At 55.2% G+C, this 25,540-nt stretch overlaps 2 protein-coding genes and 1 long non-coding RNA gene across 3 annotated transcripts; 1 reads left to right on the forward strand and 2 right to left on the reverse strand.

Annotated features, from left to right (window-relative positions):
- Positions 1 to 3,164: 3,164 nt before the first annotated feature.
- CRCT1 (cysteine rich C-terminal 1) lies at positions 3,165 to 3,488 on the reverse strand. Its single transcript, XM_039849868.1, has one exon. The coding sequence runs from the start codon at positions 3,486 to 3,488 to the stop codon at positions 3,165 to 3,167; it is 324 nt and encodes a 107-aa protein (XP_039705802.1).
- A 3,266-nt stretch (positions 3,489 to 6,754) lies between these two features.
- On the reverse strand, positions 6,755 to 9,106 carry LOC120592178 (late cornified envelope protein 1F-like). Its single transcript, XM_039849744.1, has 2 exons — positions 7,573 to 9,106; positions 6,755 to 7,214 (listed from the first exon to the last, which is right to left on the reverse strand). The coding sequence occupies exons 1-2, from the start codon at positions 7,705 to 7,707 to the stop codon at positions 6,789 to 6,791; spliced, it is 561 nt and encodes a 186-aa protein (XP_039705678.1). The 5' UTR covers positions 7,708 to 9,106; the 3' UTR covers positions 6,755 to 6,788.
- A 4,836-nt stretch (positions 9,107 to 13,942) lies between these two features.
- On the forward strand, positions 13,943 to 15,345 carry LOC120592149 (uncharacterized). The gene is made up of 2 exons (XR_005650066.1): positions 13,943 to 14,056; positions 14,513 to 15,345. It is a non-coding gene; the product is annotated as an uncharacterized LOC120592149 (long non-coding RNA).
- Positions 15,346 to 25,540: the final 10,195 nt, after the last annotated feature.

Consider the following 25,540-nt stretch of genomic DNA (forward strand, 5'->3'; position numbering starts at 1 on the left):
CCATGGTGTCCCCACAGCTCACACCCAGCTCAGACGCCTCTCCTCCCCGACGAAGTCATGCGAACAAACCCAGCCCACAGTAACCCGTCCTTCTGTGAAGTCCTGTAACGAATCATCTAAATTCGGTTGAACCCCTATGCTGCATTCTGCTTGTGGCATTTCTTGTGTTTGTGTGAAGTATTGTACGTATTCGTAGGTGATGGTATTCTATGTAAAGTTATCGTTCACGCCTCGTATGATTATTTACCGTTTTTCCCGAAACAAACTATAAACTCTTTGAGGTCAAGAAATATTTTTGTGCATCTTCTAGAATGTTTAGCACAATACTTTACACATGATGCACTCATTTATTTATTGGTCGACCTCTAAGATGCACCCGGCACAGATTTAGATGCTAGGGATGAAATGATGAGCACAACGCTGTCTCAAAATGATTAACGGGTGACATTATTCAATTATCTCAGTGTACAGATAGAGAAGAGGTGGCTCTTGGCTCTCTTGGCATTAGAAGGCATTAGAAGGCCTGGTCCGACCAGAGACCGTCACCTGTAGGCTGGATGACCGTAGGTGGCTCACTTATGCACTCAGAGCCTCTTCCGATCTGTTAAACAGAGATGATAATACTTATCTTACAGAATTCTGAAAGAGACATGTGAAAGACACCTTAGAAGCTGCTAAGTTCTATGTAAATATCAGTCACTACTCCTATTGCTGTAATAATAACAATCTAAGCTAAAGCTGTAGCCTTCGTGTATAGAATACATTCAGTAAAACTGTCACCATCTTAATAATCCTGTCTTATTACCCAAAGATAAGAAGAAATCCGATTCTGCCTTTCCCAATGTACTAAGTGACAACCTTCGAGCAGGAATTCTTATCGCCAGAGTCCCCTCAGCCCCAGCATTCCGAGGGATGACTCCTGCCTCCTCGAAGGGAATGCCTGTGCCTCACATACAGCATTACCTGCTGCTGCGGGAAATGAGGAAAGGCTGTCAGACCACGAGCGAACGGCTCCAGCCCAACCCAAGTAGCTTTCTAGGTTTCTATAATGAAACTACTTTTAGAATGTCCAAGTCTCTCTCATCGAAGCCCCCCTGCAGAGGCCTGAGAGATGCACCCCTGTCCAGGGTCAGCCGTTTGATCCCCATCAACATGCCTCATGTGTAAGGATGTGAGCTTCCATTCAGATCCGCGTGTCTCTCTGTGAATCACTGTCTTTTCCCCAAATACAGGCCTCAGTTTCCTGCTTACGGGTCATCCCCAGTCCTGGAGCTGGTTTTCCAATCCGTCTCTTCTGAGTCAGGCAGTGCTCCCTTCCCTCCTCGCCCGCCACCAAGTCCCGGGGATTTGCTGCCACACACGTCATTTGTGGGAGTGGCAGGATACAGGTGATAACATCTGTTTGTAAACAGTTTCTACCATCACCTCCCACTGAGAATCACAGGATCTCAGAGCTGAAAACAAGGGCCACTCCCAGCCAGAGGGGGGCTGCCCTTCCGAGCCTCCCTGACAGCGGCCAGTCGCTTGGCTTCAGCTTTAAACATCCCGGATGAATGGATGGAGCATTTGTGATCTCATCTCTGAGTGCATACTTTTTGCTGGGTGGATGCCATGACAGAGCTTGCTAGTCACTGGGTCATTGATGTAACAGTAGCTAAGAAGCCAAGCTTCAGTTTGCTAAGAGCCCAGTGCATCCGCAGAAGCCCGAATGTCCCTTCCCTTTGGGTGGTGGTGACATCCAAGCGGTAGACCATGATACTCCAAGTCGAGAACATGGAGTTTGGAGTCAGACAGACCCGGATTCGAATCTCATCCCCTCGCTTGGACACACACGAGCTTTGTGACTTTGGCCAAGTCTCTGAAACTCTCTGAAGCGGTTTCCTCACATATGAGAAACAGAAAAACTCATGTCTCTGTTTTGAGATTATTGTGAGGGTTAAATGAGGTACTATATGCAAACCGCCTGGAACAAAGCAGGCGCTCAGTAAGTAGTGTCCACCGCCACTCTCATCTCCGCCCTGTTATGGCCTCCCCCCTTTCCACCCAGCAGACGTCGCTGCTGGGGACATCATGGCCCTCCTGCCTCTCCTGAAACAAGTGGGAAGGTCTGTGTCCTCTGACCCACTCGGGGGACCCCACCACCGTCATAGTCACAGGCTCCGGAGAATGACGTTCCTGTGCGTCTGAAGGTGGCACGTCACCCCCGGCAGTGTCCTGGAGGTGGGGGCCCCTGGCCAGCCACGGCCACCTGGAGCAGCCACCTGCTGCGTTTCCCCACCCAGCAGGCACGGCGCTGGGTCTGTGAACTTCTGTGGCAGCGTAGAAACGAATAAATAAAAGTCCTGGCCGGCCTGATTCCAAAGCCAGGAGTTGCAAATCCAAGCCTTTTGGGGGGGTGGAGGGAGGGAGTGAGCAAGGTTCTGGAAGGTTCTCCCGGGACCCAGCAGAGCAGATAGGAGCCTGAGCTCGGGGTCCTGCAACCAGCCTTCTCTGTCACGCACTGGCTGAGTGACTTCGAGCGCGTCACCTGTCCTCAGCTTTTCTTCTATAAAATGGGGATAACAGCGCCCATCTCCTGGGGCACTGTGAGAACTAAGCGAGTGTGTGACATCGAGTCCTCAGAACACCGCTCCGCTCCACGGGCGATTTCTGCTACTCCATGAAGGACCAGAAAAGCCTCTCCTGTTTGGGCATGAATTCTGGCTTTCTGCCTGTTACACGCGCCAGGCCAGGGCCCAGTGAGGGGGTGGCGGGGAGAGGGGGGGAGCGACAGCCCACGACAACAAACACACCAACCACGGGACAAAGAGCAAAAGAGGTCTTCTCAGGAGGTAGCTTTATTATGACATGTCTTTAAGGATCAATCAGCTCAACGGGCGTTGATGAAGCGCCTACTGCGTGCGGGTGTCCGGTGTCCCGCCCAGAGAGGAAATGCACAGGGCGGGCAGGGAGTTTCGCGGGGCTGAGGACGGGAGGGTTTCTGGACATCCAGGTGCAGTGTCATCTGGATGCCGGGCACCCTCGGAGGCCCGGCCCCGCACGCACGCGAGCGGAGTAAGGCGGCGGGGCCTCGAGGTGGGAGCGGCGGGCCGGGCGGGTGGCTCCGGAGTGGGGTGCGGGGTGCGGGGGGCTCCCGCGCAGCTCCTCGGGCGGCGGCGGCGGCCTCAGCAGCTGCCGCAGCAGCCGGAGCTCTGGCCGTTGCTGGAGCCCTGCGACCTCTGGCTGCCACCCCCGCAGCAGCGGCGCGCGCGCTGCCGGCGGCGCCTTCGGGGAAAGCAGCAGCAGCCGCTGGAGACGGCGTCGCAGCAGCCGCCGCAGCAGCCCGAGTCCCCGCAGCAGCCGGAGTCGCCGCAGCAGCCGCCGCAGCAGCCCGAGTCGCCGCAGCAGGAGGACGAGGCGGCGGGCGCGGGCGCGGGCGCGGGCGCGGGGCCCGGCGCGGGGCCCTTGGAAAAGCCCTTGGCGGAGGCGGCGCTCTGCTGGGAGGACATCGCGGGGTCGTCACCGTGAACCTGCAAGAAAAGCAGCCTTTGGCACGCGAGCGCTGCACCGCGGGGCTCTGGAGACTCGGCCCCGGAGCCAGCGAGCCTGGCCTGGTGCGAGGGAGAAAGGGAGGGGAGCGGGGACACGACCCCCAAACTCGCTTCTCCAGGGCGCGCGCCGCGGGAACCGGTCTGCGCCGACGAGCGACGGGTTTCCATGGCCTGGGACGAGGATCAGGGCCACCCAAGCTCCACGGTGGGAGTAAAGAGGACGTGGAGGCAACTTATCCACAGGATCCCGTCTGAAATCAACACCCGGCCCTTTCCCCCCACGTCTCGCTGTGGCCACGGACCTTCAGGTGATGTTCGCATCGTTATCGGCGTTGTATAAACACCTCGTCTGCTAGAAAACACCCGAATCACGCTCGCATCTCCAGCGCCGGGGTCTACAGAATCCACCCGGGCCAGAGGCGGGTCCTGCCTGGCTTCCTTGCCCACCCCTGTCAGGCCCCCCACAAACACAGGAAGAGGGGAGTGGTGTCGCCCGAAATGCATCCCAGACCAGGGGCCTGAAGACCTTGCTTCCGGTCACATCCTGCTCGCTACAGACTTGCCGCGGAACCTTGCTGAAGTCACCACCTCACCCCACCTCCTGCCCGACTGGCCTCCCCATCTTCATGGGTACCACCAGAGGTTGGATGGCTTGAAGCTTAGGGTGCTTGCAGGCTCCCCTTCTGCCTCTGCGTGCTGGCTGCCATCTGCCTCCAGCTCTTCTCAACCGCCTCCCCAGGTCCCGTCTGGAGACTTACCAGACCCTGGCTCCACCAGAAGACACTTGTTCTCCAACTGGAGTGGGCCACCTGCTCGGCTGTGGACTGAGCCGTGTCCAGCCAAGGAACCTTTTATAAGATGCATTTCTGAGCTACCTCTTGGGAGGGGCCCATTTCTGAGGGTGTCAGTGGACATGCTCAGCTGACACATCCCAGAGACATTTGTCACTTAGGTAGCATTGTAGGTGGTGCACGTGGATATTCAAGTCACTGCACAGAGGTGTCAGGATTGCTGAGGCATGTTTGCTTTCCAAATAGGACACTGTTCATAGCTTGGAGGGCTGTGTGGGTGAAGACAAAGCATGAGGCCCAAGCGAGGGGACGTCTGGGGACCTTTCTCGGGACCGATTCTCTTTGCCCTTCTCTACAGTGTGCATGTACACACACACACACACGCACACGCACACGCACACTGTTTTCTTGTACACATCCATCCCTGTGTGGTCATCTGCTTGGCAGTTCGTTCACGTCTTCCCTTGGTTTGTGGTCCTCGGCTCTTCAGGTCGAGCCATAAGCTATGTGAAAAGCCTGTGGGGCTTCACCAGATGCCTCCAGATGGAGCTGAGTGAAGACGATGGTGGGCATGTGCCTACGGGAACCCCAGTGGTGAGTTCTTTCTGTCGCTGGAGGCAGGAAAGAAAAGCCAAGTGGTTATGGAACTATTAGGACCGGAAAAGCTGCAGATGGAGCCCCCATCGCCGCGTCTCCAACAGCCCCGCTGGCCCGAGGAGAGAACCGTGTGCAGGACGCGGTCTAATGGCAATGCCGAGCCGGCCGGCGGGACTCTGCGCCTCGCCCCCTCCCCAAACTCCCTTTGAAGATGAGTCATCCCTGGGCCTCTGCCCGATGGGAAGAGGAAGGACGGAAGGATGGAAGGGAAGGAAGGAAGGGAGGAAGGAAGGAAGGAAGGAAGGCTGAAGGAAGGAAGGAAGGAAGAAGGAAGGTGGAAGGAAGGAAGGAAGGAAGGAAAGGAGGGAGGGAGGGAGGGAAAGAGGGAGGAGGGGGAGAGGGAAAGAGGAGGAGGGGAGGAGGAGGGAGGGAAAAAAGAAGGTGGATCTTTCTCAAGGTCCAAACTGTCCATGAAAAGTGAGTTTTAGAGTCACCGACTTTTAAGAATTGGGAGTTTGGAGGTCAGCTGGCTTCAGACCGCTCCTTAGTCAATGTGACTGCCCACCACCATTATGTGAGTTAAAGAAATCCAAGACTAAGGATTCAAGAGTCGATGGTGAGACATTGGTTTTGGGGTGAGTGAGCAGGGTGTGGCATGAGGGAACAGACAAGGAAAGGTAAGTCACAAAAGAGACCAGTTTCATTTACATGGCTTTAGAGCCTGACTAACAGGTTGCAGGTACCTAGGGTCATCTATTGGTGAGCCAAGATGAGACATTCCAGAAGGTGAGGTCAGTATTAGAGAAGGGAAGGAATTAATGGAACAACAAGATGGGGGCAGCATCTCCCCGGGGAGGTGACCTGGGCCCGCACGTGCTCATCGCCTGCTGTGGCCTCACGTCCTAAGTCACTCTGCCCAACACCGTTAACGCTCGTCAGCAGAAGGGCTAGTTGTCTGTCTGGTACATAACAGGCTGACTTGGACTGATCATTTCTGTCGCAGACACTCTGATCTGAGTATCTCCTGGAGGAATCGGCCTATTCTTACAGGAAATAGAAAACCCCGTACAGTCACCGAAGCACCCCCGCCCCCCGCCACCCCGCACACATCCGCCCACGTGGACGAGGGCGTCTTTCTTGGTTCTCCGCTCAGACCCAAACTTGGGCTTTCAGGGTGCAGAGGAAACGGGCTCAGACATGTCAGACCTGCCTCCTAACCCACGGCCCTGGAAATGCCCCGTCAGCTCTCCCTCCACTGCCCTGGCGAAGCCCCGGGCTCGGGCCGGCAGGGAGCCCGCTCCTGAGCGCTCCGGGTGGGCTTATTCCCCACGGCTCCGAGAGCAGGACTCTCGAACTCTCCCCACGCTTGAAGGAAAGCAGCCCGGGCTGTCTCTGCTTGCTATGACCTGGGCGTCGCCACTCCCCGCCCCGAGCGCGGCCTGTGTCCGCGTGACGGTCTGGGACACGGCTCTTCCCGTCAAGCCTTAGGTCCCACATTCAGAGCCCGGAGGTCTGAGCAGCTTCAGTGCCAGAAGCTGTTTCCCACACTCGTGTTTTAAGTGTTCGCTTGTCCTGAAGGGGAGACGCCTGACGAAGGGGTGGGGAGCGGGAGAGACAAACGAAACGGTCAGGAGGCGCTGATGCCAGGAATCGAAAGCTTTATTGTGACAGAGAAAACAGCGTCTGACCGAACTCCAAGGCCAGGTCCTCCAAGGAACTGTGTCGGAGACGAGAGTCGGGCCGGTGGACGGGAAGCAGCGGGAAACGCCGAGCTCTTTAGAAGCCCCCCCTGGGGAATGGGGCTGGGGCTGGCGGGCGTGGGCACGGTGGCCCCTCTAATGCCACTTCTCAGGGCTCCTCCCGGCCCAGGTCAGCAGCAGCCGGAGCCGCCAGAGCAGCAACCGGAGCCCCCAGAGCTGGAGCAGCAGCTGGAACCCCCAGAACAGCAGCCAGAGCCCCTAGAAATGTGACCACCGCCACTGTCACAGCACTCAGAGCTCTGGTGTCTGCGGCGGTGGAACCGGCGGGGCTTGTGGTGGCTCAGGCAGCAGCCGCCACCCCCGGAGCTGCAGCAGCCACCACCCCCAGAGCTGCAGCAGCCGCCACCCCCGGAGCTGAGGCCACAGCAGCCCCCAGAGCTGACGCTGCAGCAGGAGGAGACTGGAGGGCACTTTGGGGGACACTTGGGGGGGCACTTGGGAGGGCACTTGGGGGCGCACTTGGGGGCGCACTTCGGCGGGGGCTGGCACTGCTGCTGGTTCTGCTGGCAGGACATCTCGGCGGGAGCTGAAGGAAGCTGAAAAGCAGTACAGCAGTTTGAAGGTCACTAACTCGAGAACTTCCTTACATTTAAAACAGAATTATGAATTCACAAGATTTCATCTTGACGGCAATCAGATTTTTAAGGCCCAAACTCCCCAAGTGTATTTTGAGAAATATGCAAAAGGTCGCAACCCAGGAACCCCCTAATTTCAAATGAATCCCTTGCAGCTTCAAGGAGACAGAAGCCCTTCCTTCCCTCCCCCAACCTCCCGCCCCCTCCCCACAAAGAAACCCCACCCAATCAGTCCTTTCTCCTTGTCTTCCCACAGTGCTGTTCTCCACCCAGGGCTCCCCTCTGCCCCAAACACCAGCACCAAGAGCATCTGCTTTACCTGATTCGGACACTGGAGCAGATGGCCCAGGAGGCAGGTGGACTGAGGTGCTGTCCGGAGCCTCTGCCTTTTATGCTGTCCCCGCTCTGACCTGGCATTGGGAGGCACTGACCACGTGCGGGATGCCGATGACATCTTTCGCAAGGCGCCCTGGGTGACTCTCACATCCCAAGGACCCAATTCTTCCCTCGAGAAGTGTGCCAAGCATCAAGCCGCGGGAACGGCCCCTGGGAACCGCAGGCCTCTGGGACGGACAGTGATGGGCTGCACACGACCGCCTGTCAATCTCACGGGCAGCGCTGCTAAGCTCCCTGCGTCCTGAGCTGGATCAGTCGGGTTCTAGATCACGGGGACTGAGTGGAGGTCTCTCTCCTCCTTGGTGCAGGACATGGAGGGGAAGAATCCCCAGTATGGAAATCAAATTGAGAATAAGGATAGAGACCCATAACAAAATGCTAGGCCCGAGCCAATGATCTAATGTGGCTTTTTCATTCTTAGATGATGCCATACTCAGGCTGAGAATGCTCGATGTCTCAACGGTGTTATTTTAGGCAGGCCTAATGCAGATGGTGTGGGTGGTTGGGCAGCTCTCTTGACCTGAACTTGAACTTGACCCACCAAAGGCACTCACAAAGAGCCCTGATTCAGCACTAACAGTCCCTCTGAAGGGGCAGATGTCCAGGATTGGCTCCTCTTTCCCAGTGTGGCACGAAAGGAGGTGCCTCTGACCAGCCCAGGGTGAGGAGGCAGGGACCAGGAGCAGGCCCGGGGTGCAGAGCAGGAGAACCGGATTCAGATGGGAGTGGCCAGGTGAGGCATCAGTTCTGGTCATCCCTGAGAATAAAACGTCCGAGCTGGGAAGTTTCGTTTTTTTGTTTGTTTGTTTGTTTGTTTGGTTTGTTTGGTTTGTGTATAAATGACCTTCAGGTGGGGCGAGGGTGTACATAGTTTTTGCAAGCCCATGATGGAATTCAAAGCTTGCTTTCCCCCTACAAACAATATTCTGAGGGCAAGTTAGCGCCCCAGGAAAGTCATCAAAAATCGACTTAGCCGTAAAGGTAGCCCAAATATGGCGTGTTTATAATGAAAAGTGCAGCGGAAGTTTTCAAAGTTTGCTTTGCAAACTCAGGCGAGTTACTGAATTATTACTATTAAAAGGGGCTAATAGTAATCTCTACCCACTACATAAGGAAATATGGATAAAATTCTTAGAACCTTGTCTGGGACTCTCAATTCAAAGTGCTCGTTTAAAAAGAGTCTAATCGTATGGATACTCTTATATTCCTGAGAAAACATCTTAAATTTCCAATTACCGATCTGCCACTTTTTGAAACCCAAGCTGTACTTTGCAGTCTCGGAGCTCAGCCCTCGTGTTTTCTTCCAGCAAAATATAAAGAGTACTTACTATGCCACTGGGGATGAGATTATAAGAAAGTACAATCATTATGAAAAAAAAATGCCAAAAAAATCACTTGGAATCCCATCGCCCTTGTATTCTTAATATTTTGCTTTTTCTTTTCTCTCTTTTTTACTTTTTCCCAGGCTTTTCTGCTGGGTATGGTTTCTTTTTCTTTTTTTTTTTTTTTTTAAGTAACTTGTGTTTTCTTGTGACTTTGCCTAGACCTTACCACAGCACTTGTATGAGTTTATCTGACTAGACTAACCTTTAACACTGTGACACAGCATTCTCCATGTTGTTATCTGTTTGTTGTTGTTGTTTTTCATTTCTTATTTTTCTAAGCACATTTTTGGGCAGCCACAGGACATTTCATGGAGGGCACAGGATCCATTTATAAGAGGTCAGGAGCCTGAGTTTTAGGGCCAGCCTCTGGGTTCGAATCCCAGCTCCCCACTTACCAGCCCTGCGACTTTGGACAAGCTAGAGACATGAGCTCTCTGTGTCCCATCCTCATCAGCGATATGGAAAAGTGTCAATGCTTAGCTCGCAGGATCGTCTGCAGATGACATGAGTTAGCATCCATAAAGCTCTCGGAGCCGTGCCCGGCCCATATTAGGCACTCGGTGAATGTTGAAAGTGACACTTGATGACGTGCCATTCTAAAGGTCAGTGCGCGGGGCGGGGGGCGGAGGTGAGGACCACCGGGAGTCGGGGCAGGGAGGCCGCTCGGGCTGCCCGAGCTGACGCTCTCCCTCTCCCTGCTGAGAAGCATGAGACAGTATGCACGACGCATGCTCTGAGCTTCTGGGAGAAGCAGCCCAACAGACATGAAAGGAATTTCCCACTTAACGTGTGGCTATGACGAGTTTTGACAGGAACGACGTCTAGTCCCTTACACTTACGATGATTTGAGCACGTGGCCACTTCGCTGACTCACACCGAGGTCTTGGAGCACAGGAACCCTTAAGGGACCAACTTTAGCGCTCCATAGGTGGCGGACACTCAATTTTCATTTTCTAGTTTAGGTGAATTTCCTCTTCGATGAGGAGGATGCGATGCCTCCAACACGTCTGAGCCCAGATTTACATTAAAAACTCCGGACGTGTCATGGACTGGTAGAGTACACGCAAAGAGAGCCTTGGCCATCACACAGACAGGGGTCCTCATCCCTGGTGACCCGGGGAACTGACGTGCTCCAAACGTTCTAACAGGCAGTTGAGGCTGAGAATCCCAGATTGAGCCCACGCCCCTGATTTTACAGACGAGGAGCCCGGAGCTCGGAGGTGGACAGGGGCCTGCCCGTATCGCACGGGGAGTAAGAGGCAGAGCTGGCATCCGAAGCCTGCTATCAGCCCGCTGTCCATCACGGCGCCTGCCTCGCGAACATTTCATTTCTTCTTGCGATTTTTTTTCCAGCAAACTTTCTTTTTTGATAAACATAGCTATCAAAGTTGGGGTGGAAATGGTAATAAACATGGTGCATTACTGCCTGAGTTGCATTTAGAAAAGCTTGAAGTAATCTTCACTGCTCTGCTCTCGGTAATGGCAGGAATTGAGTACCTGTGTCTGAAAGGCAGGGTCCTCTGTCACCAGGATCGGGCCCACGGGCAGGCCCGCAGAGCCCGCCCAGGGGTGGCATGCCTCCATGACAGTTCCTTAGCCCAGAAGCTCAGCTTTGTCCGTGCCTCTGAGCTTAGCAGTCCTGGCGGTGCTGAGTCGCTGCAGCTAACTCACATGACACGATGACATCGATTCACGAAGAGGAACACGGGTATCAAATGTTGGCCCGATGGCTCATTCTTTTCCCATAAGAAAACTCCAAGAGGTCAAGTCATAATCTGGAGGTGCTGGGGAGGCGGGCAGCACAACGACCTCAGCTTTGGGAGGCCAGCAAATCCAGACATTCTCGTCCGGTCACCTGAACATCTCCAGCTCCAGTCCTGAAATCATCTGCCCTCTGACTGGCTTCCTGTGCTCCTGGGTAGGTCATGCCCCCCATGGCTAGAGCCTGGCCTGGGGACCACGTCTGTGGGAGGCTTTGCCGAGTGCCTCACCCAGCCATTATGCGCTGATTTTGGAGCATAACACTAGGAAGGCAATTTTGTTATTTCTTTGTCTTACGCTCACTACTCAGTATTGCTCTGATGTACTCCGTACTAGACAGAGTAATGTCCCTCCCCCCAAAGACAACCACGTCCCAGTCCCCAGAGCCTGCGAATTTGTGACCTTACGCAGCAGAAAGAACTGTGCAGATGGGATTAGCCTAAAATTTTTGAGATGGGGAAATTATCTTCAGATGTCCAGGGGGGTCCGATATAATCACGAGGGTCCTTAATAAGAGGGAGGCAACAGTACAATGTCAGAGAGAGAATGTGTGACAACGGAAGGAGTTGGATTACTGCACTTGGAAAACGGCCATGAGCTAAGGAAGCCAGAGATAACAAGGAAATGGTCCCTCCCCTACAGGAAATGGGCCCTCCCCTACAGGAAATGGGCTCTCCCTACAGGAAATGGGCTCTCCCCTATAAGAAATGGGCCCTCCCCTACAGCCTGGAGAGGGACACAGCTCTGCCAACAGATGTTGGCCCAGGAGGTCCCACCCTGGACTCCTGGCCCAAGGAACTGTGAGAGAGTCAAATCGTGTTGATTTAAACCACATTTATGGCAATTTCTTGTACAGCAGCAATGAGAAACCAACACATACGCCTAGATTTCTTTTTAAATAGCTTTAAGTTTCAGAATGTGATCTAATTACTTAAAGTGAGATCGACTTTACTGAAATTATTTCCACTGATGTCTAGAATTGACGGCTCGCATCTCTGAGTCTGACGGGAAAGGGGACACTCAGTGAAAAGACGACAGAGAAAATTCTCAGAGATAAACGATGATACTGCCTGGGGTTACGCTGAACCTGTCTCTTCGCCCATAAAATGGGGATAATAACAGCGTCCATTTTATAGGGTTGCAGAAGTCTTCCTTGAGATAATGCCTACGAAGTTCTTGGCCTTGAACCTGACACATAGGAAGCACTCAGTAACTCCAGTCCTTCTTATTCTCGTCATTATCGCTATTGTCTTCCTCAACAGTGACCGGTGGTCGCTGGAAAGTCAGCAGCGTCAGGGTCACTGGGCCACTGCCAGGCCCCTCTTCCAGCCCACAGCCCACAGCTCCCAGCTGCCCGTTTCCTGCATCAGGCCTCACACATCCATCAGGTAGAATGGATAGACTGTCACCCCTTTGGGCGTCTCTGAATTTTCAAGACGCTACTTATGTCTCTTCTCAGGAAAAATGAGAAGGAGGAAGGTTCTTATTCTTTCCCCTGTGGACAGTGCTTTACTATTTATAAGGTATCTTTGCTTTTATACCTGTTTTGAATCTTTACAATAATCCTGCTGAGTAGAAAAGAAGGTTATTACTCCCGTTATTCAAAGTGAAAAGAAATACCCGGAGATGCCAAGCAACCTGTGTGCGGTCACGGTTTAGAGAAGGTGCCAGGCTTACACCCCAGCACTGCAGACAGTGGACCCCACGCTCGTCCCTCACACCACGGGGCCCGTCAGCCCTGTCTCTGTACATCCTGTCAAAGAAGTGGAGGACAGGCCAGGAGTCCCCAAGGATTCGAATATGAACTTAGTGTTGGGAGAACTGGGTGACCGCACGCAGAAAAGCGAAACGGGGCCCCTAACTCGCACCACTCACAAAAAAATTCTCGAAATGGATTAAAGACTTAAACCTAAGGCCCGAGGCCATAAAACGCCCTAGACATTGGTCCTGGTGATGATTTTTTTTGGACCTGACACCAAAAAAAAAAAAAAAAAAAAATCGGACAAGAGGTTAATATCTATATATTTTTTAAATACTCGTACAACTCAATAACAAAAAGAATCTGATTGGAAAGTGGGCAGAGGAACCGAAGAGATGGTTTTCCAAAGAAAATATCCAAATGGCAAAGAAACAGATCCATGAAAAGATGCTCAATATCACTAATCATCAGAGAAACGCAAATCGAAACCACAATGAGATACCACTTCACACCTGTCAGAATTGCTATCATCAAGACGACGAGATCCAAGTGCCACGGAGGAAGCAGAGAGAAGGGGACCCTCTGCAGTGTTGGTGGGACCATAAATTGGTGCAGCCACCATGGAAAACAGAAGTTTCTCAAAAAAAAAAAACGTAAAATAGAGCTCCCATATGACCCGACAATTCCACTTTGGGGATTTGAAAGCGACCTCTGCACCCCATGACCATTGCGAAATTATTCACAATAGCCAAGGTATGCAAACAACCAGTGCCCATCAACAAGGAAGACGTGGCACATATGTACAACGGAGTACCATTCAGCCTCGAGGGAGAAGGAAACCTCGCCATTCGTAACAACGTGGATGAAGCTTGAGGGCATCAGGCTGAGATGTCAGACAGAGACCAAGTGTGCATGCTGTCACTTATTCATAGGATCTACAAGAGCCAGGCTCACGGAAACAGTAGAACCGTGGTTGACAGAAGCTGGGGTGCGGGGAGTTGGGAAGGCACCGCTCAAGAGAATGAACTTGCAACAAGAAGACAAGTAAGTTCTGGGGAATCTAACGCACAGCATGGCGACTACAGGTGACGGAGACTAGATCTCAAATGTTCTCAGCACAAAAAAGGACTGATAATTATGCGAGGAGACAGAGGTGTCAGCTAAGCTGCAGTGGCAATCAGATTACATACACACGTGTCGAAGCAACAGTTTGCACATCTTAAACTTACACAATGTTATTGCCAGTTATGTGTTAATTTTAAAAAGGCACACGAGCAGACTGTCACCGCCTCCAAGAAATGGTGCCAGGGACACGGGTGACTTCTGCAGCAGACTCCGCCGAGCGCCTATTGGAAGAGCCTGGCCTCCAGGACCGCAGCCAGCCCGGCCCGCGGGGACCTGGTGCGTGGGATGCTCCGGTCTCCCGCCTCCCCGGACTCCTGGCCAGTTGCAGCGTCATCTCCTCAAGGGGCAGCATTTCTGTAGCTGGAGCCTGGAGGCGAAATGCTGACAGAGCCTCCGAGGTGAGCAACCAGAGAAAGTGGGGTGCCTCTCCCTAAGGAGTAAGTAAATTTCCGGGGCAGAACCTTAGGACTAAAAATAGCCGAGGAGGCTCCTGGCAGCAAATGAATGGAAGCAGCTTGTTTTCCCAGCTGGAGGCCGAGGGCACACCTGCCCCGGGGGCGGCAGGCAGAGGCTGCGGGGAAGCCGTTTCCTGGGCAACGGCTTCGTTACAGCAGCGGACGCCAGGCGAGCAGCAGGGCTTCCGCTGCCGGACAGTGAGCTCTGTACCAAGAACAGCGGGCTGAAACCCCCTTGCGGCACACGTGTTCAGTTCTGAGCATTTTCACCCTAAGGCTGGGCGACCCCCCAATAGCCTGGGCGTCCTCCCAACAGCCTGGGGAGATCACAGAAGCTGGCACGTAATAAATACTTGGTGGGACCTGCTTGTCCTTGCGTCTAGACGGAAGGCTTACTGGGGTACAACCCTCCATTACTTATTTCTCTGTGTTCCCCAGACTAGCACAGAACTTGGCGCATGCCACATGTATCTGCTGAGTTACACATGAAGGCATGAAGGAATGGGGGCAGGCTGGTCCTCGTCAGCAGGGAGGAGGCCCACAGAGCAGGGCGTCACGTCCTGGCTTTGACTCAGCCTGATTCAGCTGGAAACTCTGACTGCAGACACTTCTCAGCGCGTGTGTCTGGACTCCCTGCCGTGCCCGGCAAACAGGAGACCTGACAGGAAATTCCGGATGACGGAGGGACGGAGGGACGTCAGGTTCTGCTGGAATTATTCTTAGACTCTCGGGGTCATCTGGAGTGTGTCAGGGACCTGGCCCTCCCCTCGTCACCCAGGGAGTGTCCCTGGCTCCAGAAGTCGGGATCCGTGCCCAGGCTCCAGCCACTGACCCACATCCCTTCTGTCTGCATTGTCTGACCTGCCCGATTTGCTGGGCACATCGGGACGCAGGGAGAACCTGGAGGGCCTTGCGTGCCTTAGGGACTGTCCACTCGACTGCCAGTTGCCCGGCTGAGTGACAGGGAGCCCCAGCAGACTTTGCAAGTCTTAGGGAAGAGTGATTCCTGCTCCCGTGGCTGACCCCTGGACTGCTGCCCAAGGGCACCGGAGACGGGTCTCCTGTCTGCTGGGCTCAGCGAGTGCCTTCCCAAGGAGGAACCCCTTTGGGCAAAGCCAGCATCTGAACTTCTGTCAGTTCCTGGCAGATACGGCAATGTCCCCAGTGCCCAGCGTGTGGTGAGAGCCAGGGCCTTGGACCAAATTCTTCATTTACCAGAAAGCTGATCTCTTTAGGTTTCCAGTTTATCGATAAATTCCTAAGACCCAGAAGATGCTTGGAACATAGCAGATGCTCATTAAATATTGGAGGAAGGGAGGGAGACCAGCCCCTCGCTGTTCGCACAAGCTACCCCTGAGCTGGCTGAGAGCAGCCTTGAGCCTCTGTGAGCGTCTGGGTCCCCACATGGGGGGCTGAAGCTGGCTTCCCAGAATGGAGCCCCCTTCCCGCCAGTCCCGAGACGCTCGGGCGCACGTGCTCGTCCACCTGAGCAGGAAAGCTCGGGGTCAGAGAGCTTGGCAGCCGGTGACGCATCCTTTGTGGCCCGCGGCCCGGGCCCTTTTTCTCTGTCTTTCCGGCTGCCTCCTCCGGGGGCTTTTGGCACCTCCCCCCCACCCCCACGAGCCAACCCCAGCACCGGGAGGACCCCGTCTGGGAAGCACTGTGGGCCTCAGCCACCGAGGTGCCATGCTTCTTGCTGGGACCCGGGAGGCGGGCCGGCTGGGGCAAATTCTGTTAGGGGTGGGAGACCCGAGGGCCAGGTGAGCCGTGAGCCGTCAGGAACCTCAGGGTGGGAAGGGATCAGTGATCGCAGTGAAACAGCGGACTGTGAAGCGGGCAGAGTCCCCGTCCTGCCGTTCTAACTCGGCAACCAGGACGTGTCCCATCGCTCCTCTGGACCCCGATTTTCTCATCTGCTAACGCGCCGCCCATGTGCTGGTCACACATGCAAAGTACTCGGAGAGTCGTAAGTGCTGTAAACGCATAAGCTGACGATAACAGCGTAAGCGTACCCAAATAGCGATGGCGGTAGCCATCGAGGCCAGCCTGTGAGTGCCTCTGTCCCTCACCGCACCCTGCAGCTCCATGTGACGTCAGGGAGCCTGAGGGATGGGGGGAGGCGAGGCCTGCAGCAGGAAAAGCCCCGGGCGACGGCCAAGTGTCCACCCTCCCAGGGCAGGTGCTGTCCAGGCCCAAAGGGCGGGAAGAAGCAAGAACAAACCCGGTGGCCTTGACCCCACGGGACTGCCCTGACTGGAGAGTGCACGCATCCTCTCCCTGGCTGGTCCTCAGGGCCCTCGGGACCTGGAGTGTGTGTGTGTGTGGGGGGGGTGCCTGGGTTCAGGCAGGAGGCGCCCCTGGAGCAGGAAGCGGCTCCCTGTGTGGACGATGGGGGGCTGGACGGCCGCCCATCTGCCCGGCCAGATCCCTTGGAACTGTCCCCCTGGTCTCCCACGGGCTCCGGCCTCAGAAGCTCACAGTCCTTGGAACTGTGGCCAGCACCCAGCACCATCAATGCCACCCAGCACGGTCCCACTCGGGCACGCCCGGCTTAGAGGGGCTTCGCTGTCACCCTGCACCAACGGTGTCACACACCGGGAGCTGCTATTGGGAGGTTCACCCATCAGTCACTCACTCAAAGACCCATCGCGTATCCGTTACGTGCTGGGCTTTGTGCTAGACCCTAAGGACACAGGCGAGAAGAAGGCCAGGCCACTGTCCTTAGCAGTTCCCACCGGGGTCGGGGCAGAGCTGGGGCAGACAGACACACAGACACCTACGTACAGACAGTATGATACGTGCTGACCGCCGCCCCCCGACACATCTCGGTAGTGGGGAGCGGGGTGACAGGGTAATGCTCAGCGTCCTCTCCCAGGGGCTGCAGTGCCACTTGGCCATGCCTGGCAGGAGGCGAACGACCCCCCCAACACCCTCGCTCTCTCTTTCAACCTCCTCAGCTGGGAGCTGGAAAGAACCCCAGTCCTGCCCTCAGTGGGCGTGAGAAAGTCACTCAGCTTCCTGGGGCTTTGCGTCCTCACTGGGAAGGACGATGGCTCGTCGTCCACCCTCCCAGTCCAACCACAGACACTTTGCGAGCACTGGCTGCATGGCGGGCCTTGGGGACCCGGCGCAGACCATGGTCCCTCCTCTCAGGACGGTCAAGGTCACTGGAGGAGACAGACGTGGACCCACAACCTCACGGGCGCCTGCAGACGTGGGGGACACGGGGACCTGCGGACGTGGGGGACACGGGGTCCTGCGGATGTGGGGGACACGGGGACCTGCGGACGTGGGGGACACAGGGACCTGCGGACGTGGGGAACATGGCCACCTGCGGACGTGGGGGACATGGCCACCTGCGGACGTGGGGGACATGGCCACCTGCGGACGTGCAGGAGGGACCTCGGCCACCACCATTCTCTCTGGGATGGGCGCGGTTTCACAGAGGAGCAAAGTGCTCTTGAAACTGTCGCTCGTGTACCCTGTGCCGCCCCCTCCTGTGAGCTCTGCCCCGCCCATCAGAACATGGGAAAGGGGACAGGGACAATCAGAGTCATGGAGATCTTATCACATGGCAGGCAGTCCCTCGACACCCCTCTCAAGGCGGACAGCACGTCCCTGTGGGCCGGGAAGGGCTGCTCAGGAGGCCCATGCCCAGGGTGACCGAGCTCAGGGATCAGGCACAAAGCTCGGCAAGGTCCCTCTCCACGGTCCCATGGGGGACAGGAGAACAAGTGTCTCTCCTTAGCGCCTCCACCTCCGGCCCACCCCTGGGCTGTGGTTCGCGGGCAAGGGGCAGGCCAGCCCCAGCCACGGTGCTGAGGGAAGGGACGAGACCACTCGGGGAGAGCAGGTGACAAGGCAAGGAACGGCCGCCTGGCAGAGAGGCCCATCGTTGCCCTCTGCTGGGCCGCGAACCGTTCGAAGCCCCTGCCCTGGTGGGGGACAGGCCCTCTGAGCTCTGTGCCCCGTCTGTGTGTGCAGAGCCCTGAGTGGGCAGCTGCGGGGCCGGGGGCTCAGCGGGGATAACCGGCGGCCCAGGTGACACGCCAAAGAGTGCCAGCGCCCGGCTTCTCTGTCTGCAGCTGTCCCAACACGACTCGGGGAGGCTGGCTCGGTGCCGTCAGGCTCCCCGTCCTGTGTCCTCGTGTCTGTGCTTCTCCCGCCTCGGCCGATGCCCTCGGGCGCCCCCCGGCGGGCACTTACACTAAGGGCGGCCCCTTCCCCGGTGAAGCACTGGTGTCGTGGCCGGTACCGACCCCAAGATGAAGGGGTGGTCCTTTAATCATGGGGTTTTGGGGCAGTTGCTTGGGGTGGTGGCTGGGGCACCCAGGGTGTAAGCGGCAGGGTCAGGCCCACCGCCCAAGTTTTCTAAATTCAGCTCCGTTCAGCAAACCACAGATGGCGTAGACCCCGGTGCAGCTAGGAGGACCCTTCTCCAGCGGGAAAGTTTTCTCGGGAACAGCAATCGGCCCCCACGAGACAGGGGCGACTAGAGATGAAGGGTGGGAGCCCGCTTCCCCAGGGAGTCGGGTGGGGGGAGGGGGATTTTGGTCTCTCGCGGGAACTTCCAGAGTCGCGCCTGACCGCCCAGGTGCAATCACAAGTCCCAGCATCCCCTGGAGCCCCCGGAGCCCCTGCCCGGTCTCCGTGGGTGCCGCCCTGTTGTTAGGACGCCCCCTGGTGGTGTGGTAGGAAACCCAGCCCCTGCAGTCAGTCTCCTGTTTAAGTCTCGGGTCAGGGGGTTCCGGGTACCTAACCTGTCTGAGCCCATTTCCGTGTCTGCAGTGATGGGGGGGATACTGCCCAGCTTCGGGAGCTGGTCCGGAACGGCCGAGGCCACCCGCGGAGCCTGACTCACGGCGGGCGCTCAGCCCGAGTGCTGCCTCTTCCCGCCTGCACCCCGTCCTGTCCCCGGGACCCACAGCAGCTCGCAGCTGGGTTTGGAGGACGTCAGCGACGTGACATGGCCCAGACATAGCGGGGCTGGCGTCCCAGGGAACCCTGCGGGCAGCTCGACGAGCCCGCGGTGGCTCAGCGCCTGGCCTGCGGCTGCCCTAGGTCGGGCCTTGGATCCGGGGCCTGGGTTCCTCGCCGGTGAAGTGAGGAGAGGCCAGTCACCCAGCTTCTGATATCACCCAAGCACCTAACGCGGCCTGGGGAGCTCCCGAGGGGCAGCTCAGCCTTGGGCAAGGTGCTCAGCTGCTCTGGGACTTGGGTCTGAGAAACGGGGATGCTGATAAGGTCGACTATGTATTACATATAATTTACATGAATGATAGGATTTATTATGCGAATATCACATATTAGAATATTAATAGAACCTACAATGTAAATTAACCATACCTTCCGCGGCAAAGCACGCAGCTGTGGTCTGCGCTCCGCGTGGGCATCCGACGTGACACCAGACGCTCAGATGCTGCTCCCGCTGTGCCGGACGCTGTTCAAAGTGCTGGGATAAACTACCGTGTTGTACGTGACATGTTATATTATTAGTTTCTATGTATTTATCATATTTTATATACGTTATATAAAATATATATTTAATAGAGATAACACCATTTATATAACATACTATACTGGATTTCATTACGTGATATGCATTATGTTAATGTTATCATATACATTATATTAAAAATATAAGATACATTATGTTAATTATATTCTATGTAATATATGTTATATATTAACATATGTATTATATAAATATATGTCCAATTGTAACATATTTATGTAATATGTACTTATGTATATGTTAAATATATTATATATAATTTATATAAAATATAACAAGAATAAACGTGAAATGGAGCATACGACATCACGTACAGCACGGTGGTGTCCAGCGCTCGGCGCTCCGCCCGATGCCCACGCGGGAGGCAGGCCAGGGGCGCACGGCGACTCCGATGACTTGAGCATGGCAGCGTGACATCGGGCCTCCAGGGAGGAGGAGGTTTGTAGCGGCTACTGCAGCAGCTCCGCGCCCGTCCGGGCCACCCCTGGAACCAGCGGAGTCGCCGCGACCCCGCCGACTGCGGCCGCGCGCCCGGGTTGCGTCCCTCGCTGCTGACCAAGGTGCGCAAAGCGAACCGGATGCTGCGGCCGAAACGCTGACCCGGGCACGTGGGCAGGTATGTGACACGTGACGCGGCTGTGGAATGAGCGGGAACTGTGGAGAGGGGCGGAGCTGGGGGGCAGGCTGGGCAGAGAAGCCCTCGGACAGGCCCGTAGGGCTTTCCGGGGCGCCCATAACACTGCCGCAGACCGGGGGACTCGACCACCGCGTTCCTTTTCACGGTTCTGGCGTCTGGAGTCTCGGGTCACCGTCTCCGAGCGCTGGTTCCTCCTCGGCCTCTCTCCTTGGCTGCCGATGGCCCTCCTGTCCCTGGTCCCCACAGTCTCCCCCCTGCGTGCGTCCACAAGCTCCCTAACCTCCTCCTACCGGACACCGGGTGCACTGTCCAGGGCCACCTTAATGGGGGTCGAATACAGGGGGGAAGGTCGAGGGTAAAGGGGATCAAATATATGGTAGGTGAAGGAAACTGGACTTTGGGTGGTAAACACACAATAGAATATATAGAACATACAGATGTCAAATTAGAATGCACACCTGAAAATTATATAATGGTATTAACCAATGTTATCCCAATAAACTTAATTTTTAAAAAACATAATAATAAATTTGAATTTCAGAAGAAAATAACCTCTTCTTGCGTGGACACCGGGTGCAGTGTTCGGGGTCACCTTAATGCAGTTCGGGACCCTTTAAGGGGACCGACCCTGTGGGGGGCTGGGAGTCGGGACTCAGCATGTGACTCTGCTCCGGGTAGAAGCAGTGGCTCATGCGTGTGGTCTAAACAGAGAGGTGGCCCGGGGCTGGGGTCGGGGGACCCTCAGGGACGCCCCTGAGCCTCCCCGTCACCACCTACAACACAGACGTGACCCCCACTCTGCCTGCATCCTCTGTTGTAAGGTTTAGCGAGATGGAAGCACCGGTCGTCAACATGAAGGCAGAATTATTTCCAAATACTCCAGCAAGTCAGCCAGTCCGGGCTGTAGTTCCCCCAAGTCTCCTCCATCACTGGGAAGAGAGAGGCAGGAGGGACACGCAAAGCAAGCAGCCTGGACTCAGCCTGGGCTCAGAGCTGGCCGCTGGCCCCTGGCCCGGGAGAGGCACGTTCTTAGGCACCAAGGGAGCCAGATCAGCGGCTTCGCCGAGAAGAGGTGAGAGTTCTCATTTCTGTATTTCCAGTCAAGGCAGGACCACAGTGTCCTGAGAAACCAGATTCTCGGCCCAGAGGCCAGGATCCTCGTGCTGCTTCGTGGAGGCCTAGGGAGGAATGCGATTAGGCAAGGTCCGAGCCTCCAGCTTCGGGAGAGTAGGTCACAGGAAGGAAGGGTCGGAGCGTGAGGGCTGAGAGCATCAGGAGTTACTCCCCAGATGCTCCCGCCACTTCCTGGGGGAGGAGTCACTTCCTGCAGCCTCTTCAGGCCGGAGCCCATAAAGCACCTCTCAGTCCCTGCTCCTCACCCTCCCTGAGCCTCTGGGACGCCCCGTCCACATCCAGGTCTGACCCCGTGAGTGGGTCTTTCAGAAGCTCGAGAGGCACAGCGGTCAGGTGAGAAGCGCCGGAGAACACGGGACGGGAAGGGAGGAGGGACGGAGAGGAGGGACCTTGCCTCGGCCTAGGATGATCCGCCTGGCATCACAGCACCTCGAAGTGGGTGGCAAGGGGTCAGCGGGCCTGAATTCTCTCCGATGTCTGGCCTCTGGCGACCGAGGCAGCTGGGGAGGACATGTCCTAGGCCACTTACCTCCGACAGACACGTTCTCTGACGCTGACGGTGGATGGAGAGGCACACAGAGAAAACGGTGACACCCAACACCACCACGAAATACCTTCGGGCGACTTCTCTCTCTCCGGAGCGTAACTAACTTCCTGCCGGCCATCCGCCCGCCTCTTCCTCTTCTCATTGGTTTATCCCGCCATGTATGCCTCACACACTCAGCAGTTACTTCCTGAGCCCCGACTAATCGTGGGGTGCTCTCGTAAGCTGACAGGACACAGAAGTGTGCTGCAGGGGTGGCGGGTGGGGAATACGGACAGTTCTCAGAGAGCTTCCGTTTCATTGGCGGGGGATCTACATTTACTGGACATCTTAGATGGGACAACACTGTGCCATATCTCAGAGATACAAAAATGAGCAAGACGGAGGCTTTGGCTTGAGTGTGGTGTGTGTGTGTGCGCGCGCGCGTGTACGTGTGTGCGTGTGTGTGCGTGTACGTGTGTGCGTGTGTACTTATGACTAGTTCCAGATACCAGCTGCCTCAGGGTAGATTCCAAAGGAGGTTCAATGACCTAAGATATCACGAGACCATGAAACGTCTGTATTAAGCCTTAGGTTGACTGAACCCCCACCTAGATGTCCTGCCAGCACACCCAGCAGCCGCGCCAGCCTCCTCTTAAAGGGCCCACGACCAAGTGCCCCCCGAAGTGCCCCCCTAAGGGCCCTCCGAAGATGCCCTGCTCCGCTGTCTTCCTGCTGTGGCCCTAGCCCCAGGGCTGCTGCGGCCTCAGCTGACCATGGCTTCTGAGCTCGGCTGTCACCTCGCATTGCGACCTCTTCCCACCTGGACTCCAGACATCGGCGGAGGAACCCGAAGCCCAGGGACCGGCACCGGTCTTGGGCTTCTTCTCGTCCCTCGGCCTCTTTCCATCCTGTGACGAGTGTCACCTGCAGGACGTGACCACGCGGGAGCTGTGCCTCCAAAGCAGTCACTGGAATGGCCGCGTTAGGGCTGGGCGCAAACGTGCTTTCCTGTCGTGTTGATGGGATGGCTCTGAATGAGCTGCTCTGCGACAATAAATATTTTTAAATCCTTTGGGCCCCGCTCTACTGACCACGCCCTCCTCCTTCTCTCCAAATGGTTCTTAACTTTGCCCGAATAGGAGAAAAATCAATAATAGAAAGGACTTCGTTTTCCATCAGACATGTACGCTTTGCTTTAATAAACCTAAGACGTGGACACATTACCGAAACAAATAAATTAGGACGATGCTGGTGTATCGGGAAGGCCTTTACTACAAAAACACGTTCAACATGTCCCTTTAAATAATCGTCTCTTGAGTGACTATGACAGAAAGTGCCCTTTTATGTAAAAAGACATGAATTCGGACATTATTTCGTAAATAATTTAATAATTTATGTAAAAAGACATGAATTCGGACATTATTTCGTAAATAATTTAATCGAAATTAAATATGATATTTCGATGAAATATGATATTAATCTACAGGTTCATGCTCAGTCCTTGCTGCTGAGTTCGCTGTTACTTAAAGAGGATCTGTGGGCAGGACACGCTGGCCTCCTGGGGTCCAGATGAAGGAGAGGCCCACCCATCTCTCTCTCCTTCTTACACAGGGGAAAGGCTCAGTGAACTAAGTGCCGCCGACGCCCACACGTTAGAATAGAAGCCTAGCGTCAGGTGGGCAGCGTCAGGGGAGGACGCCCGTGTCCTTCCACCGTCCTTCCCTCTCGTGAGCTCGGGCCGGGGGTGTCCCCGAGACCCAGCCCCACCAGCGGATACGTCCCGCTGCTGGGGTGATAAGGTAAGCTGTGAAACAGCAGCTCACGGGAACAGGTTTTAGTCTCACTGGGAATTCCTAGCACCATTCGGAGATTTCTAAGGCCCCCATCCACCTCCACGCCTAGAATTACTAATTATGGTGGTTTGTCTTCTTTGTCAAACTTCTGTCTCCCTGTGGGAGGACGGGCAAGGTGGGCCGAAACTGCATGTCCTTAGGTCGTGCCGTGTCTGCAGAGTCGGCCACGTGGTCGGTAAACACTTGCTGAGACGATGAAGTGTGATTCCGCCCTGATTCGTGCAGACAGTCCAAGAAAATCTTCGCGTTTTCCCGCTTGGCGATGCTTTGCCATTTCAATTCGGCCTAGCACATCCATCTCTATTTACTGTCATAAGACCTGCTTGATCTTTGTCTGATTCTCTCAGTGGCAGAATCTTTGGGAACCCTTCCTCAGTCAAGGACCCTCCAAGGTACAGACACGCAGTGGGTGGAAAATGTTTCCTTAAGGCTGAACTATTTGAAACATCATGTAATTCTTGGAATTAAAAAGACGCCAAAACCAGACATGAATGGTCATAGACCGCTGGTGTGTGTGTGTGAGTGTGTCAGTGTGTGGGGATGGTATCTAGTTAAGATACTTTGAGTCCACGGTAGCCTATAGTGTTGTCTGGGTCTCGATTTGTCTTGATTGAGAGGGAAGTGCACAGGTGCTTCATACAGAAGGAGCCAAGGTCGTCGGGGACTTTGCTGAGCGAGGGTCCAGGAAGCACAGTTATCAGCGATGTGGGGATCCACCAAGCTCCTAGGGTGACAGTCTGAGCCATGTGGATGGACTTGCTGTGATGGTAACATCCAGAGGGAGCTTAGTGGACGTCAGTTTCCTTTATGACACCAGGGCCGATGATTACCCGTGCAGTGACGTACCTAAGCCATGTGTATGTTTACTGTCCCTTCAGATCGAGAAACCTCATTGATATCGAAACGGTTGAGAATGCGTTGTGGCGTTTTGGGGGTCGAGTTGCCTGAACTTCATTTCTATCCACGTGCACTTGGGCGATGTGCTGAACCCTTGGAGCCGCGGATTTCCCGTCAGTGCAGTGGGAACGTGAGTGGAATCTACATCACAGGACCGTCAGGAGGTCTAAGTGGCATAACATGTGTAAAACACTCAGGACAATACCGATGGCAAAATACGTGGTCGATAAACAGTTATTATGTTGTTATTTTCCGTTATTTACGTGTGTGTGTGTGTGTGTGTGTGTGTGTGTGTGTGTGCTTGTGGCGTGTGTCTCTATCTGTTCTGTTTTCAATAGTCTCTCTGAGGTCAATGGGGGCGGGGCGCCATGGTGCCGTGAGGTCACCAGGGAGCTGGCCCATGCCGCTGTCCTGGGGAATGGGCTTGGAGAATCCTACAGGGCCAACAGGACAGGGGACAAGGCCTGGGGGGATGGGAAGGGACCTGGGGAGCCGCTCACAATTGAGCTGCCCAAGGATGTGAGTGCGAGGAGACGCTGGGGAGCCTTTCATAGAAGGGAATGTTATAAACTCCGCAACGCAGGTGACTCTCACAGATATAACTTTGAGTGATAAAAGCGAGACACTAAATAGCATATGCTGTATGATTTTTTTTTTTTTCGGTTTAGATGAAGTTCAGGTGTGGGCAAGAGCGTTCTATGGTGACGGCTTTCATAAAGCAGTCACTCTTTGGACTGAAGGAAGAGGAGCATGAGGCAGCTTTGGAGGAGCTGGCGACGTTCTGTACCCCGACCCCGGGATGACCGCACGGGTGTCAGACAGGGGTAACAGTGGTGGCTGCTGGAGGATACTCTGAGCGCCCCCAGCACACACCCGGGCGCCTTGATGAGAAGGTCTCCCTCCC

Source organism: Pteropus medius, unplaced genomic scaffold (genome assembly GCF_902729225.1).
Source record: "Pteropus medius unplaced genomic scaffold, Ma_sr-lr_union100, whole genome shotgun sequence".
In the NCBI taxonomy this organism is placed as follows: Eukaryota; Metazoa; Chordata; class Mammalia; order Chiroptera; family Pteropodidae; genus Pteropus; species Pteropus medius.

Coding starts and splice junctions, on each gene's coding strand:
- CRCT1 (XM_039849868.1), bottom strand. CDS start 3,488: ATGTCCTCCCAGCAGAGCGCCGCCTCCGCCAAGGGCTTTTCCAAGGGC.
- LOC120592178 (XM_039849744.1), bottom strand. CDS start 7,707: ATGTCATCGGCATCCCGCACGTGGTCAGTGCCTCCCAATGCCAGGTCA. Junction 7,215..7,572: donor TGCTCCAGTGTCCGAATCAG/GTAAAGCAGATG, acceptor ACTGCTTTTCAG/CTTCCTTCAGCTCCCGCCGA.